General features: G+C 36.8%; 1 protein-coding gene across 5 annotated transcripts in view; it reads right to left on the bottom strand.

The window, feature by feature from the left end:
• Nucleotides 1-23610, bottom strand: part of TTC33 (tetratricopeptide repeat domain 33) — a 34263-nt gene continuing 10653 nt past the window's right edge. For 3 of the 5 annotated variants that reach the window (XM_070357609.1, XM_070357610.1, XM_070357608.1), the window contains exons 3-5: nt 14377-14458; nt 12026-12157; nt 2-9073 (exon numbers count right to left, since the gene is read on the bottom strand). In XM_070357609.1, the coding sequence (XP_070213710.1) occupies nt 8720-9073; nt 12026-12157; nt 14377-14458 (568 nt within the window). In that variant the 3' untranslated portion in view covers nt 2-8719. Of the gene's footprint in view, nt 9074-12025; nt 12158-14376; nt 14459-23610 lie in introns of all 5 variants that reach the window. The other 2 variants (XM_005889711.2, XM_070357611.1) reach the window with 1 other exon arrangement.

Raw genomic sequence — 23610 nt, 5'->3', positions numbered from 1 at the left:
ATAAAAATTTTACAGCCTGAAAATACCAAGTATGCTTTAGAAACTCTGATACAAAATTAGAACCATTGAAAAAAATGAACTTGGCACGATCTATTGAAGTTCGGGATAATATTCATCAATATGAACAATAACTGCAAGGACTGAAACACAGCATATATATATCTCAATGCGTGACTTCATAATGATACAAAAATAGAACAGAACACTTACTAGTCACCTCTGGAGGATATTGTACAACCAACCTATTATTTTGAAAAGTGCTAAATAAAGGCGGAGAACAAAGCCTCCAATACATAAACTGCCTGTACTACATAAATCACTTCTATGGTATAAAATAATTGATGAGAAGTTTTTCTTTAAAGATGTTTTCTAGCACCAAAATTCTAACAATTATCACCATTTTTTGGCCTCTAATGAAACAATAAATCTAGGCAATAATAATCAATGTGTGCTGACATTACAAACAGATAGCCAGAAATATTTAACTTTCGGTCTAAGTATCCAAAACCACCCGTAATATATTCTTACCAGAAAACTGATATTAAAGCTCAAGCTCCAGTAGCTTGGCCACCTGATGCAAATAGCTGACTCACTGGAAAAGACCCTAATGCTGGGAAAGATTGAAGACAAGAGGAAAAGGGGACTACAGTAGACGAGATAGTTGGATGGTATCACCGACTCAATGGACATGAGCTGGCGCAAGCTCTGGGGGAGATGGTGAAGGACAGGGAAGCCTGGTGTGCTGTAGTCCATGGAGTCACTGGACATGACTGAGTGACTGAACAACAACAAATCATTTTATAAGAAATGTAGGTCAAGAGGAACATTAATGACATTAGGTGGGACGCAAGAGACAGGGCACAAAAAGTAGAAAATTCTAAAGGACAGGCAACTCAGTTAAAAAATAAATAAATTGCAAAGAAAAAAATGAAAGGGAATCTATAGATTATAAAAGTCTAAGACATATCAACAATGCAATGAATGGGCTTTTTGGGGGGGGATTCTAATTTAATCAAACAATACTATCACTCAATGTGACACAACAGACAAAAGTCTATGTTGTACCTACTTTTGAAACTTGTCATTTTAAACCTTCCCAAAAAGGATACTGTTAGGTCTAAGTGACAACATTTGTTAGTTCTAATCAACACTATTGAACAAGATACTGAATCTATAGGGATTCTTTGAGAAAAGAATAGGTGGAAATACTTTTCAACCTCTATTTTTAAAGAGGTCAGCATTACTCTGACTCAAGAACTAAAAAAAAAAATATAGTACAAGAAAACTACAGACCAAAAAAACAACAAAAAGAAAACTACAGACCAATATTTTTCATGAACACAGTCATATAAATCCTTATTCCAAATTGAATAAAAAAAGATCTAAAAAGGATATTCCATCATAACTAAATAGGGTTTATCCCCAAAATGCAATTGACATTTGAAAAACACATGTAATTCATCATATTAAGAGAATAAAAAACAAAAATCATATGATCTTCAGATGGATGCAGGAAATACATTTATCAAATAGTTAGCAGACTAGGAAAGAACTTCCTCAATTTAATAAAGGATGTATATAAAAACTACAGATACCACCATACTTAACAGTGAAAGACCAAAAGATTATAAATAAGGCAAGAATGTCCATTCTCACAGCTTCTATTTAACACTGTATTAGAGGTTCTAGCCAGTACCTAACGTGAGAAATGGAAATAAAAAGCATTCAGTTTGAAAAGAAGGAAAACTGTCTTCATTCACAGCTTGATAATATATATGAACAGCCTAAAGAATCTATAAAAAAGCTAATGCAACTAATAAATGTGTTATCAAGGTTGTAGGCTACGAGGTCAGTATACAAAAATAGGTATTTCTATGTAATAGTATCAAACTGGAAAATGAAATTTTAAACATACTTACAGCATTAGAAAAATATGAAATACGTAGGGATAAACAACAAAAATATAGGCAAGATTCATTCACAGAAAACTAAAAAACATGACGAAGAAATTAAAGATCTAAAACAATGACAATTATGCCATGACCATGGATTCAAAGATGTGACATGGTTAAGATGGCTGCTGCTGCTAAGTCGCTTCAGTCGTGTCCGACTCTGTGCGACCCCATAGATGGCAGCCCACCAGGCTCCCTGGTCCCTGGGATTCTCAAGGCAAGAACACTGGAGTGGGTGGTTAAGACAGCAGTTCTTCCCAAACTGATTTACAAACTCAATACAATTCCAATCAAAATTCCAGCAGATTTACATGTAGATTAAGACAAATGATTCTAAAATGTACATGGAAGAAATCAGAACAGCTCAAGAATTCTTTAGGAAATAAAGAACAAAGTTGGAAAAATCATGCTGATTTTTAAGAACAGGGAAATTTCCTGGTAGTCCAGTGATTAGGACTTGATACTTTTTCACTACTGAGGGCCCAGGATCAATCCTTGATTGGGGAACTTTTGTACTAGAGGTTCTAGCCAGCATAATAAGGTGAGAAATGGAAATAAAAAGCATTCAGTTTGAAAAGAAGGAAAACTGTCTTCATTCACAACTTGATGGTATATGTAGAACAGCACAAGATAACACAAGCTACAAGACACAGCCGAAAAAAAAAAGTAATAGACATATAGATCGGCATAACAGAATACAGAACTCAGACCCTCAAATACATGGTGAAGGTATTTTAATAGGAAAGGGTAATTATTTTTTTTTAATGAATAGTACCTGAATAACTGAAAACCAAAAAAGAAACCTAGCCCTTTACCTCATACCTTTCATAAAAATTAACTTGAATCAGACCTAAGTATAAAAGCTAAAACTGTAAAACTTCTACGAGAAAGGAGAAATTCTTTCTGATCTTGTAAGTACACAAAAAATACAACCGTAAGGGAAATATAACGGACTTCATCAAAATTAGAAACTTCCACTCTTCAAAAGATATCACTGAGAAGACAAAAAAGCAGGGACTTGGTGGTCCAGTGGTTAAGAATCCACTTTCCAATGCAGGACACACACAGGTTCGATCCCTGTTCAGGGAACTAAGATCCCACGTGTGGAGGGGCAACTAAGCCTACGCACCACAGCTACCAAGCACATGCTGTCTGTAGCCTACATACCACACTAGAGAAAAGCCCTAGCACTGCAGCAAAGAGCCTGCGTGCTACAACTAAAACTCAATGGTTATAAATAAACAGACAATTTTTTTTAAGTGAAAACCAAAAAAGGAAGCCACACCATGGGAACAAAGTATTCACAATACATATATCTCAAGATTTTTAGCCAGAATATACAAAAACTTTTATTACTCAAAAATAAGATAGCCCAAATAAAAAATGGACAAAATATTTTGAAAGGTATTTCCCAAAAGATATACAAATGTCAAACAAGCATATAAAAGATGCGCAACATCATCAGGAAAATACGTATTAAAACCACAGTGAGATACCATTACACATCCACTAAAATCACTGAAGTGAAAGTTGCTCAGTCATGTCTGACTCTTTGTGACTCCATGCACTATACAGTCCATGGAGTTCTTCAGGCCAAGAAATTGGAGTGGGTAGCGGATCCCTTCTCCAGCGGATCTGGCTGACCCAGGAATCAAATGGGGTCTCCTGTATTGCAGGTGGAATCTTTACCAACTGAGTTACCAGAGAAGCCCTAAAGTCACTAAAATGAAAACCAACAGCAATACCAAGCATTGACAAGGATATGGCACAACAGAAAATTAATATATTGCTGGTCAGAATGCAAAACAGTACAAATACTTTAGAAGATTCAGTTTCCTCTAAAGCTACACATATACTTACCATAAAACACAGCAATTCAATCCCCAGGTAAACATATATATTCATACACAGACTTGTGACATATGCATACAGCAACTTTATTCACAGCAGATCAAAACTTAGATGTTCATCTACAACCTAGATGTCTGTCAACAGATATGAAGAGCAAATTGTGATATATCCATACAACAGACTAGTGCTCAGCAACAAAAAGGAACACACTACACAATAGCATGGGTGAGTCTCAACATGGATGGATTTAAAAGTATTATGCTAAGTGAAGAAGATCAGAAACAGTATATATTGTATGATCTATTTATTTGAAATTCTAGAAAAGTCAAATCAGTGTGTAGTCACAGAAAGCAAATCACTAGGTTGAACAGTGTTTGTGGGGTGGAAGGGAACTGATTATAAATAAACTTTAGAGAACTTTCTGGGTGATAAAAATACTCTCCATCTTGATGGTACTGTCAAAACTCTTCAACTTACCATCGTGTCAAAACTCTTAAACTTACCCTAAGTGCATTTTATCATATGCAAAATTACACTCAAAAAAGTTGACAGGATGGGCAGAGATACTGTTTTATATCCTCTCCTTCAAGTTAAATCTAGAATCAATATTGTGGTCTAGCACAACGCTAAGTCAGTAGACCTTTTAAATATGCCAAACAAATGTTTGCATACTGCCTTGGAATTAAACACTGCCCATTTTCAATAGAATTTCCATGATTTAAAAAAAAAATCTAAAATTAGAAAGAAATTTGGTTTTTGTCTCATGCTTACATTGAAATAATCTACAGTAATCTTTGTTATGAGGGACTCAAAGTAACACCCATTTTCCCTTCCTGACTTCTGAACCACTTCAGAAACAAAATGTGATGCAGAGATTTAAGTCAGATTTATTGATGAAAAAGTCTAGGTTAAAGGATATGATTGAGGTTTGTGCCAACAATGGCCACCTAGTATCAAACCCAGAATTAGACACATCTGCTCACCAAGGCATTGGCAGTCCTGAACAACTACAGGTTTCCTCTTGCAGGGACAGACAGTCTTCGCTGCAAAACATACACTTCCAGCAAGAGACCACAACATAGGCTGTCTGCAGGCATGACACATTTCAAAAAAACAAATGCAGAAAGAGGTTTGCATGTCCAGTTTTCTATCTTAAACTCCCTTTACTGGGGAGATGGCAGGGAGGAACAAAGGGAGAAACCAGAATTCCTTGGTTGATGGATGTCAAAGCACCATGGAAAAAAAGCCATCCCCTTCCCCATCCTTCTGCCTTCTCAACCAAGTATAGACTATTATTTCTCACCCTTTCTTCCACTCTGGCACGCACAGCAAGTGAGGTTCACACATAACACACATTAAGGCACAGTTCATGGTACACTGGCTATAGGGCCATCCCCTCTTCCACTCAAGTAGGCGTATTTAATTTCACGGAGGGAAAGTGACATATTTCATTTTACTTTAGTAATGAGTGAATCATTTACAAACTTGTGTATTTTTATTATTGGCTTAAAAAAACATTATTTTCTCAATCCTAAAATGTCATCAATTACAAAACACAACATCAGTTTCATAATAATCCCTAAGGAAAAACACACTTAATCTACTTATTGATTTGAAGATAATTATAGAACTATGGTTCTTGTGTCAATGTACAACTCATTTAGATATATGTATGTCATGAAATCAAAGTCCAAATCAATTTTAAAAGGCTTCTGACTCATGAAGTCTGAGATTAAAGAAATTATTAACAATTTCCTGCTGCTGAGAAAGGCAGGGAAACGAGCTTTTGACGTCATTACACAAAGCACAATTTTCAAACTGAAAAGGCTATCTTGGTCAGTTATAATCATGAAAACACTAGCTTTCTGAGCCAAAGCTTTTTTAATTTAAACTCTTCTTTATAGTTTTGACATATAACATCAATTTAAAAGCTAATTTCATACTGAAGTGTACCATAAAACCCTTCACATAGGCTCCAATTAAGGTAGATCTTGGTTCAAGAGAGAGGAAACACGTATACCTGTGGCTGATTCATGTTGATGTATGGCAGAAACCATCACAATATTTGAGGCAATTATTATCCAATTTAAAAATATAAAAAAAAAAAAATTTTAAGAAAAAAAGAATTACAAAAAAATAAAAAAGATCCAGGTTTCGTGGTCTAAACTTTGCATGTGTTTATGTAGTATTTGTTAGCACATTTAAGATAAATACTTTATAATCTAAGAACCTGTTGTCTAGAGAATAATGATTCTCAAATTATCAGACATGGTCTGGATTGTATAGTGTTCTGACTAATGAGTATCTATGCCACACACATTTTCAGATAAGAATACTACAAATTATGTTCAATATAGTATTAGTGTTTAGTGTTGTTTCAGAAAGTATATTAAATATCTTTAATTATATCATTACCATGAACATCAATTATTTCCCTCAGATTGAAAGAATTTGCTATTACAGTTACCAAGCTTAGTACAGATCTATCAGTATTCACATCCTTATAAAATAATGTATGCATTTTTCCCTTCGTACACAAGAGTGCTAAGCAGTTTTGGGGGCCTGAAGAAATGAGATCCCTTTCTCCTCCATAATTCACTATTTCGTTCTCTCCTCCATCTTGCATCTAAACCATCTTATGTCTTATTTCTGTGTAAGAAAGAGACTAACCTGGCCTACTGATGTCAGTACAGAGGCAACAGTAGGTTCATAAACAGAATCTAGTAGCTACACGCACTCCCATCCTGGATCTTGTTTCTTTTGGGTTGAGGTATGGTGGCTCAGAGGTTAAAGCATCTGCCTGCAATGTGGGAGACCGGGGTTTGATCCCTGGGTCGGAAGATCCCCTGGAGAAGGAAATGGCAACCCACTCCAGTATTCTTGCCTGAAGAATCCCATGGACGGAGGAGCCTGGTGGGCTACAGTCCATGGGGTCGCAAAGAGTCGGACACGACTGAGCGACTTCACTTCACTTCACTTCATAAACCTTATACCAACAACATTCCCCAACTGAAAGCCATCTGTCCTATAGTATCAGAAGTAGTGACTTCTCACTTCCAAGTATGGAAAAAATTACAAAGAAGTTTTCCTCCTTTCTTAAAATCAGAAGAAAGTGAGGTTAAATAAAACCAATTCAAGTGCTTCATAGAAACAGCTAACATTTACTGAGTACTTCATACACAAAACACCATACAAGGTGCCTTATATATTTTGTCTTCATATAAGAAATAAATTAATCAATCTAATTTTTTCAAAAGCTAACAACACAAATAGGCAAACCTTTAAAAGCAAAAAACCCTATTTATTCACAAACTATACAATCAACATCCATTACTCAAAACAACATATGGAACAGTAAGTGCACATTTATCTACACACCATCTACCTGCCCTTGAAGAATATGCATTATTTAACAAAATAAAATATCATTAATTTTTTTTTGATCTTTCTAAAACAAACTTCTCTAACCAGAGCTAACTATCTGATATAACTTTGGGGGGAAAAATAGTACTTTTCAAGGCAAATGCTGGCTTCTCCAACTCTGAAAAAAAGAAGTAAGCATTCCACTAAAAAAAATGTTTTTCAGTCATCTCAGACCGTTACATGTACATGCTCCCAGTGGGCAAGATAAAATTCCTTAAAATAAAAAGTAACTTACTTCCTCTCTAACAAGGATAAAATACCAATACTAGCTTCCTGAGTTTCAGAAGTAACAGTACTCAGCAGTTCTATATAACTGTACTAAAATAATAATTAACATTAGCAATGTCAGTACTGATTTGTGGATGTGATGGTGACCTTTCAATGAAATATATCCTTCAATATATCCTTTCTATTCATGGGATTAAACCATAAATCACACTTCAATTTCTGTGTATGTTGCGCCTAACGTTATTCACTCCTTTATTTCAATAACATATCTACTTTTCCCCCTCAATTTTTAGAAAAGTATAATTGAGTCATTTAAAATTGTGATTGTTTCTCATTTCACTGAGCAGTTCCATAAAAGTTAACTAGAAAAGGAATTCTAAACCATCAGCTAGGAAATTACAGCAAGAAATAAATTGTTTTTAATCTTTTAAAAATAAGGAAAAGAAAATACTGCTTTTGACTGGGAAAATAGTAGTGTAATTTGTTATGATGTATCTGTAAGAGCCACTGATTTTTTTAAAAAATGCACATCTTTAAAATGACTCACTTGGTGCTAAGGATTACTCTATCTACCTTAATAATTTAAAAAATAAACCATGATTCTGACATTTGTCAGTATCTCACACATCTAACAAATACTGAAAGTGGCAACTATCATTGTTATAATAATTATAAAGTTAAAAGCACAAATCAAAAGAGAAACTTCATAAAATGTTCAGCATACACATTTGCATGCATTTTCAAACTTTCAAGATCCTACATAGGACCAAATGACAACTCTGAATCAAAATGAGTATCAAAAAGATTCAAGCTTCGTGACGGACTTACTCTAATGAAACAAGAGAAAAAGAAGAGTGAATAGGAATAGCGGTATATTTCTAGCAGGGAAAGAAGCCTACTTCCTTTATTATAAAACAAAAATCAACAAGTCAATATTTTAATAACACTGGCCATCAAGTTATTCACTATTTGAGAACTTGCTTTTCAAGTGGTATCTTGAAAATGCATTCACTTATATATTTTGATTAAATTAAGCTTCTTAATCAAAAAACCATGTACTCAATTTTAATCTTGAGCTGAAATCATGCCTCATCAAAGTACAGTCCAAAAACTATACAATAATTCTTTCACTTAAGTTTTATATGTCTCATCTGAAAAACTTATTTAACAAGCAGGAATTTTACCCTGTTTCTCCAGACTAAAAGCCCCCACACCTAAAATTTAAGTGGTAATCAAAGATGGATTCAAAGGACTCTTGCTAAGCTTCATCGGGCTTTGATAAAAACAGAGGCATCCGGTGGTGCAGCACCATCTTCCTTCTCGGTCACAGTCTCTACAGTCCCAGAAGCTGACACAATAACCATTGTTTTATTTGCTGCAACTGTCTTCTGTTTTTCAGCAATAGCTGCACAAACAGCAACAATCTCATCACTTTCAAAGTCATAGTCAGGAATTGACTTGGGTGAGAAATGTGTTACTTCTGCTGGTACTTCACTCTTTTTAATCCTCTCTGCTACTTTCTGCTGCTCCTGGAGTGTTCTTGCCCAAGAAAGGTCTTCTTTCCATATCTCAGGGTTCATCGGATAGATGTGAAGGGCTACTTGAAAACTTCGAATTGCCTACAGGGGAGAAAAGGTCAGACTTCTTTGCTTAGTTTTAGTAAGGAATGTATTTAATATAATCCACAATATGTTTCTCTCTTTTTCTCACCATATTACAATGTAAAGATGGAAGTTAGAGCTGTGCTGGATATGATGGTTATGGTTTAAAAAATGGTAAATGTATTGGAATGATGGTTATGGTTAAAAAAACAATCAAATAGTATAAAAGAAAGTAGCTGACAAAACTGTTGATAAGGACCAAAAAGTCCATTAAAATAGAGGTATTGATATGATGGCTCAAAACAAGTCAAATGCATTGTTCAGCTTCTGGAAATCAGCAAACATGTAAATCTGGGGATTTCTTGGGCCAGCTCATGATCAGAAAGGCATCAGGAATGCCTGTCTTCGAAGCCAAAAGTTTAGGTCATAATAATGATAACATGTCTTAAGTGTCACAAGAGGGCAAAGAAGAACATTATATATAATGATAAAAGAATCAATGAACCAGAAAAATATAATAATTATAAATATATACACACCCAACATCAGAACATTTAAGTATATAAAGTAAACACTGACAGAACTGAAGGGAGAAACATATAGCAATAAAGTATTAGTAGGAGACTTCAATGTCCTACTTTCAATAACGGATAGAACATTCCAACATAAGATCAATAAGGAAACAGAAGACCTGAACAACACTACAGACCAAAGGGACCTAACAGACAAATATAGAAAGACTCATCCAACAGCAGCAGAACACACATTATTCTCAAGAACACACAGAACGTTTTCCAGGACAGATCACATCTCAGGTCACAAAACAAGTCTTAAATTTAAGAAGACATACCAAGTATCTTTTCTGAACTACAAGAGGATAAAGCTAGAAATCAATAGAACTGGAAAAACTCACAAATACGTGGAAATTAAGCAGCACACTCTTGAACAACCAGTGAGTCAAAGAAGAACTCAAAAGAGAAATTAAAATGTATCTTGAAATGAAAATCAAACTATAACATCCTGACGCTACAGGATGGTATATTTGCAAAAGCAAAACTAACTATAAGTTTATAGTGATAAATGTTATGTTTAAAACAGAAAAGATCTCAAGCAAAAACCTAACTTTACACCTCAAAGAATTAGAAAATGAAAAACAAAGTAAGCCTGTGACCATTTTCTAACATACACATTCAGCTCCACATAAAAATCTAAATATTACTCATAGATACATATCCAACTATTGACTTTTAACTTACTCCCTGTTTAATTTACCTATGTATTTTCTTACGTTTTTGTCCATATGGATTATTAAGAACTGTTAGATGTTAAAAATTTTAGCTTGTTTTCAATATATTTTTTACAGTATTCCCTTCATTATGACAATGAATAAAGTTATTTTTTCTATTCCAATGTTTCAAAATAACAGCTTAAGTTTATCTAAAAATCAAAAATTTAGATTTTTTTCCAAATAGAGTCCTAAAATCATACTAAATGGGGGGGGGGGGAACCACTTTTGATTCCTCCAATAATTTCACAATATAAATAAGAAAGAAATTTACCAAGGGGAAAAATGTAACAGTTGAACCACTGGTACTCTTATTTTGAAAACTTAAAATACTGAATAATTTTACTTTCATTAGCTGGTTCAAAATAGCTCTGTTGTTTCATCTGCACTTTATTTTCTTTCTTTATAGGACAATCTTTGCTATATGTCCTAGAGATTTTCTCCATTACCGTAAACACTTATATGTAAAACAGATAATGATGTAAGGTTTTATTAAAAGAGAAATGGGTAAAAAGTATTATAAGCTAGACTTCTGTTTGTTTTGCAATTAACCTGTTAGAAAACTAAATTCCTTTAATTTCTTTTTCCAACTGTGATATGATTCAAGTCTTCAGACAAAAGAGAGAAAAGATGACTATGTCAAATGGCAAGGAAAAAAAACAATCTCTGGTTAAACTTGTTTCCATCGCTATGAATCTTCCTTCAGACTACAATTCTGAAATTATTTCAATCCTTTTCTCATCAAGATTCTATACGATTTTTGAGAATTTGATAAATACCCTATTTGGTAATTAGAAATAATCATATATTTAACAAGAGTACCGGAAAAATCTAAGTTATCCACAACTTACTAAAACCATTACTAGTAATGTTAAAACAACTTCTTTGGGATATTTTGCTTGTTTTGTTTTCAACTATAAAAGTCTAATAAAAGTATGAAAAATTTTAATTTACTTGATGACACAGAGGAAATCTGGCACCACTATATTAGACTTGCAAACACCTGTTAGGAAATTAGCTGTTAGGTATATGTAGTTCAGTCAAAACAAAAATGAAAAGAAGACAATGCTCACAGCCAACTCTGACCTACTGAGCCTTTGCTACATACAAGGTATAGTCCAGATAAGGTGAGAAATTCATTAAGTACCAGTTTATAGTAAACTTTATACAATGAATACTTCAATTTCATAAGCTTCTACCCTTTTCCATTTCTCTGCTCACCAATCTTAGCAACTTTTCAGTCTAAAGTATTTATCACCATTATTCTTCCGTATTCTACTTTCTTCCTTCTTCAACACAATCTTTTAGTGGTTTTGTCTCCATAGTGCTACTGATATCACTTTATAATGGGGGTAAACTGAGTGATGCAATGAACTAATCTAAAAGTTATTTTATATTTAAATAAGGTTTACCAAATGCCAACATTTATTGTTGTTGTTTTTTTTAATTCCCATGATGCCAAATACCTGAAAAATATTCTGATCCTGATATATTGTAACTGACATTTGTAATGGAAAAAAGATGATCAGTAATAAGCGAGCAGTGTTTATGGGTTAATACCTTTAAAAGGTTATTTGCTATTTACCTTTTGTGTAGATCTGATAAACGACTATTTACTTTTGGTTCAACTGATCAAAAACATGTCAAAATAAAACGTCATCACTGTAATAATCTGACTTCCTTACCAAGACTATCTCTCCTAATCCAAGTTGAGCACGCCCCAAAGTCTGCCAAGATTCCCATGAATGTGGATTTCTCTGGACAGCCATTTCTGCAGCATGAACTGCTGGGAACATTTCATGAAGAGACATTAGGACCTATGGCCAAAAAAGAAGAAACCCATCAGTAACATTCATAAATTAGCAAACTAAAAACTAAACAAAAAAAAATAGACAGTCATATATAAACAACTCTCCATTTTTGAAAATACATTTTTAGTCTGGAAAATAAAACATTTTCGTGGTTTTAACCCTCTCCTCTGCTGCTGCTGCTGCTGCTACTGCTGCTAAGTCACTTCAGTCGTGTCCGACTCTGTGTGACCCCATAGACGGGAGCCCACCAGGCTCCCCCGTCCCTGGGATTCTCCAGGCAAGAACACTGGAGTGGGTTGCCATTTCCTTCTCCAATGCATGAAAAGTGAAAGTGAAGTCGCTCAGTTGTGTCCGACTCCTAGCGACCCCATGGACTGAAGCCTACCAGGCTCCTCCATCCATGGGATTTCCCAGGCAAGAGTACTACTCAGGGTTAAAAGTTATATTCTTCTTATTCCTGAAATAATTATGAAAAATATATTCTCTTTGCAACTGTTGAACCCTACTGCATGCATACATGCTAAGCTGCTTCAGTTGTGTCCAACTCTTTGCAACCCTATGGACTTTGTAACCCTATGGACTATAGCCCACCAGGCTTCTCTGTCCATGAAATTCTCCAGGCAAGAACACTGGAGAAGGTTGCCACTTCCTCCTCCAGAGGTTCTTTCCAACCAGGGATCAAACCCATGTCTCTTATGTCTCCTGCATTCACAGGCATGTTCTTTAACAATAGCGCCACCTGGAAAGCCCCAACTAAACCAGATAGCCATATTCTGGCCATGATGGCTCACAACTATTTGAACTCCAACTCCCCTTCTATTTACTCAACTTACAATGTGTTTTTTAGGGAACCCCAGGTCCTTCTGTCAAACTAGGTAAATTTAAATTTTGGTTCAACCACCCATCTTGTCCTACATGAACATCTTCCTGCTATAAAAATCATTTAAACACACCACCAGCCTGCCCACAATTACGTTCTCCAAATCATACACACCAGAAAAATCAAGGCATTCCAGGACCCTCTACTTCAATTTATGGGGAAGTGCTGGCTTTTATCTATAAAATTTTGACCATTTGCATTTCACAAGATTTATGACACTACCATTATCAAGTTCCAAATAAAACAACTCATTTCATACAGCTTGCCACAATCCTACCTTTAATATATACATGTTTAAGATTAAAAATTAAAGGCTTATCCAAATGAAGGTCCTCACAGCATTTCATTTAGTAGAAAATAATTTATTTGGGTTTTTCCTGGATAAATTAAAATCAGATCTGAAAAAGGATGTGCCCTATGTTTTGGATCATCATCTGAAAGACATGCTAGGTGGGCACATCAGGCTGAATTGCAACTATTCCATGCCAGAAGTATGTTAGCACTCTGTCTGAGATTTTAAAAGTCTCTTGAATAGTCTAATAGAAGTACTCCAGGAGAAGGCAATGGCACCCCACTCCAGTACTCTTGCCTGGAGGATCCCATGGACGGGGGAGCCTGGTGGGCTGCAGTCCATGGGGTTGCTGAGGGTCGGACACGACTGAGCGACTTCACTTTCACTTTTCACTTTCATGCATTGGAGAAGGAAATAGCAACCCACTCCAGTGTTCTTGCCTGGAGAATCCCAGGGACGGGGGAGCCTGGTGGGCTGCCGTCCATTGGGTCACACAGAGTCGGACACGACTGAAGCGACTTAGCAGCAGCAGCAGCAGCAGCAGAGGTTTTCTTTATGAACTTTCCCACAAAACATTAAAAATGTATTTATAAGTACAAATGTTATTTTTACACTATTAATAAACTGAGTCTATTCTGACCTTTTGCTATGGACCAGGCTGTTCTAAGAGAAATAACTTCATCCAGAATCCAATTCATCCTCATTCTGAAGAGACTGAGTTACTGTTAAGTCCACTACAATTAATTTCCAAGGAAAGCTAATACATTTCATCTATTTAAGAGATCACCAGTAACTTTTTAAAAGATACCCATCACTCATATCTTAAGCATAGTTAGGTTGAAATAAAAATTAGTTTCAATATTAAGGTAAACAAACTTCTAATTTGATGCATGAGGAAAGAGCCATAAATAATAAGGTGACATATGTTTTCCCCAAATAAACAAACTGTACTTAACAAAAGAAAATGGGAGGAAATATTCTTTTGGCTCATCACTGCTCACATCACAAACAGTGCAATTTCACAATGAAAGGGAAATTCTTCATAACCATTACCTGTGATTTCATCTCATACAGGGTAGCATCATTTGGGGTTAACTGTAGTGCTTCATCCCACTTCTGAATGGCCTCTCGGTATCTATAGTTGTTAAAGTTACATTAGTATTCTATTTTCAGTAAGTCTTTGAGAATACAAGACCAAATTTAAAGGTCAGAAAATAAGAAATAACTGTTTACCAAGAAATATCTCTATTCAATAACTGATAAGGATGATGTTACACAAGCAGAAAAATTTAAGAGATGAAGGGAAAGGACAGCAAATAACAAAATAGTTTTTTTAAAAAAGGACAGCAAAAGCAAAATATAAATTAAAAAAGACTGGAAATTTTCCCTGAAAATTTATTTTCTGGGCTAAGAAAGCACCATAGAATTTCTTTTTTTCTCTAATCTCAGTGTCTGCATATGTTGTCACTCATTTCAAATGGATTACAAAGGACTTCTCTCAAGAATTTATAATCCAGTTGCAACCCCTGACCCTACTGCAGCAATCTAGCTGACAGAGATGACAATTTAAGACGCTGCCAGGTCATTCTGTAAACATTCTTCAGTATTTAGTTTCTCTGTCTATAAGCTCCATGAGTCCAGGGATCGTATTTTATTTATCACTATCAATATACGGTAAGTTTATAAGATGTGGGTCATATAAATGAAAACCAGTATGGAGACAGTGATTTCCACCATCATCTTCTTTTCACTGATGTTCTCCCAGTCATGACTCTCTTCTGAGTCAACATCTCCACCTAGATTCCCTATAGACACCTCAGACTCAATATGCCCCAAACTGATCTTAGCATACTCCATACTAAATCTGCAGAATTATACATATATCCTTATGTATGTTTATACATATATCCTTATGGCTGATTTACACTGTTGTACAGCAGAAACCAATACAATACTGTAAAACAATTATCCTCCAATTTTATAAATCTGCAGAAATACAGCAGCATTTTCTTTTTTAAATAAAATTAAGGAAAGATTAAGTCCTACACATTATCCAAAGCAGTCATCCTCACAGCATTCTTCCCAAGCAGTTAACTCATGTATACTTTAATATTTCTAGGAGGACAAAGTTCAAATTAAGAGAATATTCTTCATTATAACAAGCTGAAACTTTCTGTACCTTTCCATCAATGCTACTCATCCTCTCTTCTAGAGCTAAACAGAAAATATATAATCCACCAGTTTTGATGGTGGATGGTGGGTGATCTAGGGAGGTTTTGGAGGAGAAAAAAATGCACACACGCACGCGCGCACACACACACACACATACACACTGGTCCCTGCTTCAGATCAATGAGACATTTCTGGAGTAGGGACCAAGCATCTGTATTTTTAAAAAGTTCCCTAGGTTATACTAGTAAAAACCAGGGTTGTGAACCACTGATAATCTCTCTCTTGGTATATTAAGCCCTACCACATGCTGTCTTCTCCTGAATCACTTCCAGCTACCCTTCATTTCCTCTACGTATTCTTGCACATAATTTCCTACCTACTACGTGACCATAACAACCAAAAATGTGGGCTGACCTGCACTGATTTAAGCAGGGAGCAGAAAACTAAAGGCAGAATTAGGTAGAAAATACAAAGTTAAATAACATTTAAAAAGTAAAAACATTTTCACCATGCTATAGCATCCCTGTACTAGTAAATAATACAAATGGCAATACCATTTCCAAGGTCTCATGCCAGTGTGGCAAATCCTAGACTACATCTGCCACATAGCCAACTCCATGCCTAGCAGCAGGCGTGAGGGTGGACAGGGTGGCAGGGAACTTTAGAAAGTCTGCCTTAACTGCCATATGGGTTGTATCAATGGCTATTACTTCGTAGCAGCAGTCCACATACAAGGATAAGCTGAAGATTCACCCCACAATGGCTGGCAGTCTTTGTTTCTAGGCAAACCACATCTGAATATGCAGAAATGATGATGAGAACTACTATTAATATCTTCTATACTTATAGGGTCCCCTGCAGAGCTCTGAGAAGATATCTGTTTGAAGACTGTGTTTAACTCTGGGAGAAAGACCACTCGATTTTAGGAACTACTAATGATTTGAAGATAGACAGACCATCGTTCACCTCGTTTTATGAGGCGCCTCCAATGCTCTGCTCCCCTGCCTCTGCCTGAGTATTTTCTCTGTAAGGCACGTCACAGCCTTCTTGGACTTAACAACAAACACTACAAAGCACCTCTGCACTACACTTGGGGGCCTTTTAAAACAGCAAAACCACCAAGAAAAAGCAAAAAATGTGGAAAACGTAACACGAAAGAGACCACAGAGAGGATGCTTGTTTTCACTGTGAGAGCTAAAATACAAAGGCAGAAGGAGTCTTTTGACTCAGCTGAGAACTCAGCTGGGAAAGCACCTGGAAACTCATTTGGGGCTTACAAATATATTTAAAATGAGTAAGTGAGCTCACAAATACAGAATCCATGAATGAAGACTGTATTTAAGAAGCAATGTTACAGCATTTTGTCAATGTCAAATAAAATGTCACTAAATACAAACGGTAATTACTTTTCACTAAAATTATGGTAGATTTCTATCATACAATTTTATGTGCTCATGCGGAAATACCAAAACAAATATAAAAGCTACTCCTATACAGCTCTGCGCTTCATGTGTTTAGTTATGTCTGACTCTTTGCAGCCCCATGGACTACGGCCCTCCAGGCTCCTCCACCCACAGAATTTTCCAGGCAAGAATACTGGAGTGGGGTGCCATTTCCTTCTCCAGGGGATCTTCCCAACCCAGGGATCAAACCCACATCTCTTGCGACTCTTGCACTGACAGGCGGGTTCTTTACCACTAGTGCCACCTGGGAAGTCCCTCCTATACAGACACATTTTAGTAAATCAGTAGCTAATGCAGGATTCATCCCTTTATTTCCTTTTAAAACTCTATTATCAAGAACATTAAAGTTTTCACCTTATTTTATATTGTGTTCCTAATATTTATAATCATTGTTTTCCCAAAATGCTTAATGATAGAAGTAACTTTTCCAGCCTTAGTTTATCAGAAGTGGCTTACCACTGTTTAAGTATATAATTTTGAAATTAGAGTTTGCTTCCTTGATTTTGGGAGAGCTTTTACAGAGAAATTATAAAGATGTTAAAAGTAGCTTTAGACAGATTTGACTGAAACGTGTGTGATTTCCAACGCAGGTAGATCCGATTTCAAGTTTTAGATGATGCTCAATACACTAAATTAAGCCAAAACAAAAAAATTCTATAAATTATTTTGAGTTTTCCTGTCTAGAATTTAGAATGACATTCTGAAGAAATCAAGGAAAAAATAACGTATAGTTCCATATAATGAGCACTCATAGTAAAGAACCTAACTTCCCAAAACTTCAGGAAGGCTCAGAGAGAAAGAAAAAAAGAGTAAAAACAATGGAAGAGAAAAAGTATACTTCCTAACTACATACTCTCTCAGGACAGTCATACTGAAGGAGAGGCGATCTGGAACAGGAAGAAGTACTGAAATGATGCTCAGACTACAGTACATACTGTATAGAGATACAATATAAATATACTTTAAAAAGAAATGTTGAGGGGCTTTCCTGGTGGTCCAGTGGTTAAGAATCCACCTGCCAAGGCAGGCGACACAGATTTGATCCCTGGTCCAGGAAGATCCACAAGCCGCAGAGAACTAAACCCACGCACCACAGCTACTGGGCCTGTGCTCTAGAGCCTCGTGTTCTGAAGCGAGCTCAGTTTCTCAGCCCACACACCCTGCAGTCTATGCTCTGCACGGACAGAAGCCCCCGCAATGCAAAGCACACCACAACTCAAGAATCGCCTCTACTCACTGCAACTAGAGAAAGGCCGCTTGCAGCAACAAAGACCTAGCGCGGTCAAAAATACATAACATCAAGTAAAATTAAATTAAGCTAAAAATAAATTTTAAAAAAAATTTAAATAATTAGAAACGCTGGGTTGGCCAAAAAGTTCCTTCCTTTTTTCCCATAAAATCTCATGGGAAAACCCAAATGAACTTTTTGGCCAATCCAATACTAAACTGCTCTGAATTTTAGTCACCATTCTTTATTGAAACTATGTCATAAATAGTTTCAATATAAATAGTCATAAATAAAGTCACCAAACTTTACTGAAACTAAGTCATAAAGTCTACTTTCAGTAATAATTTAAACTATCTACTTACACAAAAGAAGAAACAGGTCTTTAAAGGTTTCTAATTTATTAGAGACAAGAACTAATAGTTTATAAAGGATCAATCCACTCTGGAAACAGGAAGGAGCTCTGAAATTACTTGGAGGTGCAAACACACTGAATAAAGATCATTTTCAAAAGCATATAAAAGCAATAATGCCAACTGCTAATTAGTAAAGGACATTTCTTAGTTATCGTATTGAACGCAGTTGCTCTATTCCACCCCTTGTGACACTAGACGATGAGAATTTTCTTAAAAACTTCTAAAAAGTCGTAATTTTAATATCAGATTCTTCCTTTAATATAAATTTTTTACTTCAGATACAAAAATTACTTAAAATATTTTACTATCTCTATTACTCCATTCATTTAGCTTACACATACATGTTACAAAATAAAATTCACTGGCAATTAATTCCAGTACAATTTGGATCCAATAAAAACATTCACAAATAAATGGGCTGGACTATAGCAAGTTTCTATACTTAAATGATGGAGAAGGCAATGGCATCCCACACCAGTACTCTTGCCTGGAAAATCCCATGGGTGGAGGGGCCTGGTGGGCTGCAGTCCATGGGGTCGCTAAGAGTCGGACACGACTGAGCGTGTCACTTTTCACTTTCACGCATTGGAGAAGGAAATGGCAACCCACTCCAGTGTTCTTGCCTGGAGAATCCCAGGGACAGGGGAGCCTGGTGGGCTGCCGTCTCTGGGGTTGCACAGAGTTGGACACAACTGAAGCAACTTAACAGCAGCAGCATACTTAAATGATAAATATGATAAAATCATAATAAAGGCAACAATAAAGAGTAATTCTCTTCACCTAGATGAACTCAATCACTTGTCTTCTCGCTCTCTTGGAGAAGCCTTCTGCTGAATACTGGCTCACGGTGTCTTTGTAAAACTATTTGAGGGGTGCTTCCCTAATGGCTCAGTAGTAAAGAATCCGTCTACCAAAGCAGGAGACAAGAATTCGATCCCTGATCCGGAAGATCCCACATGCCTTGGAGCATTTAAGCCTGTGCGCCACAACTGTCAAGACTGTTCTCTAGAACCTGCCTGTGATCCGCAATAAGAGAAGCCACCTCAATGAGAAGTCCATGCACAGCAATTAGAGTAGCCTCTGCTTGATGCAACTAGAGAAAAGCTCATCCAGCCAAAAATAAATAAATAAATAACTTAAAAAAAAAAACTATTTGAAACTTTACATTTATTTCCATGTTTATTTAAACTAAAAGCTCTATGTAGACAGTGTAATAGGTATTTTGTTCACCAAAGTATATGCAGCTGTAGCAACTATAGGATGAACTGGAACTCTATGGAAGGGGCCTGACCAGAAAATATCAGCCACTGCCTAATTCAAAACTGTAAATGGCGTAATTAGAAATGTAGTCTTAAGAGTCCTAATGACCAAAAACAAAAAACAAAAAGGAGTCCTAATGAATTTCAGTGCCATGTCTGACTCTTCGCAACCTCGTAGACTATGGCCTGCCAGGCTCCTCTTTCCATGGAATTCTTCAGGCAAGAATACTGGAGTGGGTAGACATTCCCTTCTCCAGGGGATGGATATTCCTGATCCAAGGATCGAATCCAGGTCTCCTGCATTGCAGGCAGATTCTTTATCATCTAAGCCACCAGGGAAGCCTGTATTTGGAGAACCTAGCAATGAAAATAAACCAAACTTTTGGGCTAAGGTAAATACATTATTTGAAAAATTAATCCCAGTGATCAATGAAGAATTTTCAGTTCATAAGATAAATGTAAAAATCCTAAATAAAGGATTAGCAATTAAATCCAGCAACTTAGTAAGGTATAAAACCACATGACCATGTAGGATACACTTCAGAAAACCATTGCAAAAGGTTTCATGAGATGATGGAGGAAAAGATTACATGACACTCAACAATGCTTACTATAATTTAATATCCATTTTTTATTATTTATAGCTATTATCTATATGATTTTTAACAAAAAAATACATACATCATTGAAGAAATTTAGTTCCTTGGTGCTGCTGCTGCTGCTGCTAAGTCGCTTCAGTCGTGTCCAACTCTATGCGACCCCTGAGACGGCAGCCCACCAGGCTCCCCTGTCCCTGGGATTCTCCAGGCAACACTGGAGTGGGCTGCCATTTCCGTCTCCAATGCGTGCATGCATTCTAAGCCAGTTCAGTTGTGTCCAACTCTGTGCCACTCTACGGACAGCAGCCCACCAGGCTCCTCTGTCCACAGGATTCTCCAGGCAAGAATACTGGAGTAGGTTGCCATTTCCTTCTCCTCCTTGGTGCTATTATACACTAAATATTAATCATATTGACATTATCTCTAAAAGTATTAACTACATCACCCCAAAAAAGTGGCATATTATGAGTGATTATAAGCTTTTCTCTAACATTTCCAAATGTTATTATAGACACTATATGAAAAATTTTGGAAGTATGCTATGTTCTATCATCTTTCTCTTGAAAGTTAAATTATTCCTTCTTAATAATTCTTATACTCATAATTTTCTAATTTATAGTAGAGTAGTAAATTCCATAGGATTTAACAGTAGCAAGTTGATCTCTCCCAGTCTTAGCCTATCTGTCCAATCTTTTTTCTCGTACTCGCCACCACACCTCTGCTTCCCTCAGCTGTGTCTTTTTTTTTTTTTTTTTTTTTTTACTTTTTGGCCATGCCATGTGGCATCTTCCCAGACCAGGGATCAAACCCACACCCGCTGCAGTGGAAGTGCAAAGTCTTAACCACTGGACCACCAGAGAAGTTCCTAAGCTGCATCTCTGCCTCGTCTCTACCCACATATCTACCCTTAGTGTACAAATGTGCACATTAAGGTTCCCATTCCTCCCCCTCCTCACCTAGTCAAAGGCTCTCTGTCCTCTGAGACCAAGTAAAAATCCTCTTTTCTCATGAAAACCATGAGCATCATTTAATTGGCCACAAAGTCCCACTTCTAAGTACTTTACGTTTTACTAAACACTTTCCATACAATTACTTAACACACCATTATTTTCATAGAAAGTTAATTCACTTAGTACTCACCAAGTTCTATAAGACTGGCATTTGTTCTCATTTTACTGAGACCATTGACCAGAGAGTAGTTACAGAAGTAGTCCAAAGACACATGAGAAACCAGGACTTGAAGCGCGCTCTTAGAATTACATGACCAATGCTTTCTCCAATGACCCCAATGTTGTTTTCATTTAATTTTTCTCTAATTCTTCCATGTATTTTTATCTTCTCTTTACTAATGAATTCAAGGACCAAAGGGTGGGTTTGCTTATATTCTCTACAACACCCAGAACATGGCTGGGCACAGAAAAGGTGCTAATATCACTGATTCTGCCTAACTAATTTGTCCTTTCCTTCTCCAAGAGAAGTCTTGGAAAGCAGCAGAGAGAAGCATGGAAGATAGCAAGAAGAGACAGGAGCTAGCATGCTTCCAAAACATTTAAACAAAAAGGAAAGAAGTAAAAACAAAATTCTACCCTAAGACAAAAGTAGCAGACACCTTAATTCTTTTTTGTTTCATCTCATCATTCTAGGTACAGAAATTACAAGAAATTCCCAAGACCAGGTGAATGGAAATATGGGTAGAAAGAAATCAAGAGATTAGAAGTAGGGGTATCTTAAGACTCTGGGAAGAGCCATTGTGGCTTTGGGGAAGGGTCTGGAGGCCAAGGTCAGCATAGTAATGGTCCATACAGTGAGTATTTCGGGCTTTGTGAGCCACAGTCTCTGACACAACTACTCAATCTGCTGCAGCACAAAATCAGTCACAGGCAATACACAAAGAAAAGTACCTGCTTGTGTCCCAATACAAGTTTATTTATAAAAGCAGACTTCGGTGTGCCAACCCCTACTCTAGTTGCCCCGTGCGTGCCAAGTCACTTCAGTCATGTCCAACTCTTTGCAACCCTATGGACTGCAGCCTGACAGGCTCCTCTGTCCATTGGATTCTCTCAGCAAGAATACTGGAGAGGGCTGCCATGCCTTCCCTCCAGGGGATCTTCCCAACCCAGGGGAAAAAACCCGTGTCTCTTATGTCTCCTGCACTGGCAGGTGGGTTCTTTACCACGAGCGCCACCTGGAAAGCCCCAACTTGATCCAACCACTGATAAACTTTGTCACTTTCAGTCCTAGTTTCTTCCTAACTCAAGCAAGGGCAGTCATCACCCCATGGGGGGCATTTATGGAGGACTTTTTGGTTGTCACTAAGGATTGGAGACACTAGTGGCAAGAGGATCAAGGATTAGCAGCCTGCAAAGCAAAGGGCAATCATGCACAGGAGACTCTCCTGCCCAAAATGCCAACAGCATTATTCCTAAAAAGTCAGGATGGCTCTTCCCATCCACCCCCACAAAGCTGCTTATGCACTAAAGTTTAAGTCGTCCCAAAGTACAAAATAAACCAAGAAGTTTAACATGACACTGACCATCACTAGTTCTGTTTTCTCCTTTCATTAAGGCAGGCACGCATGTATGCCCACACATACAAAAACGCACACCTGCACACACAGGCACACAGATTTGAGGCAGAAAGAAAAATGTCCTCTTCCCCAGCCGCATTGCTTTGATTTGGAAAACAGCCACTCCTGTTAGCAAGCAGAGGCACTGCCAGATGAAATGTGCACTGTTGCTAAAGGCACACATAGGTTTAAAGGAAAACTGAGCTGCTTTCCACTGGCTGAAGAGAGCCAAGAACTGATGGGCATTCACTTCACTACCATCAGCTTGTGGAATTCCCTCCCCTATCTCATTTCTCATTTCTCCTTTTGCTTTTTCTCATTTCTCCCCTTCTCCTGGCCTATGAATAAAAGGTGGTACCACCAAGCTCCTCCATTTTTGGATCACAGGAAACTTGGCACCTAATAAATCAATGGTCACTCATAAACTCTACAGCATATCTCTTAATTCAACTTCAGTTTGGAACAGATTGAACAGACATGGCCCTACTGCAGCTGCTGGATAGGAAGCATTAAAAGATAAAAACTTGCTTTAAAGTCACTATGGTTAATAAGTGTCCAAAGTCTGATTCAGCCAGTTTAAAGACAAC

This window comes from Bos mutus, chromosome 20 (genome assembly GCF_027580195.1).
Source record: "Bos mutus isolate GX-2022 chromosome 20, NWIPB_WYAK_1.1, whole genome shotgun sequence".
Taxonomy (NCBI): domain Eukaryota; kingdom Metazoa; phylum Chordata; class Mammalia; order Artiodactyla; family Bovidae; genus Bos; species Bos mutus.
The sequence above is the reverse complement of the archived record's forward strand: the minus strand, read 5'-3'. Positions and strand labels throughout refer to the sequence as shown.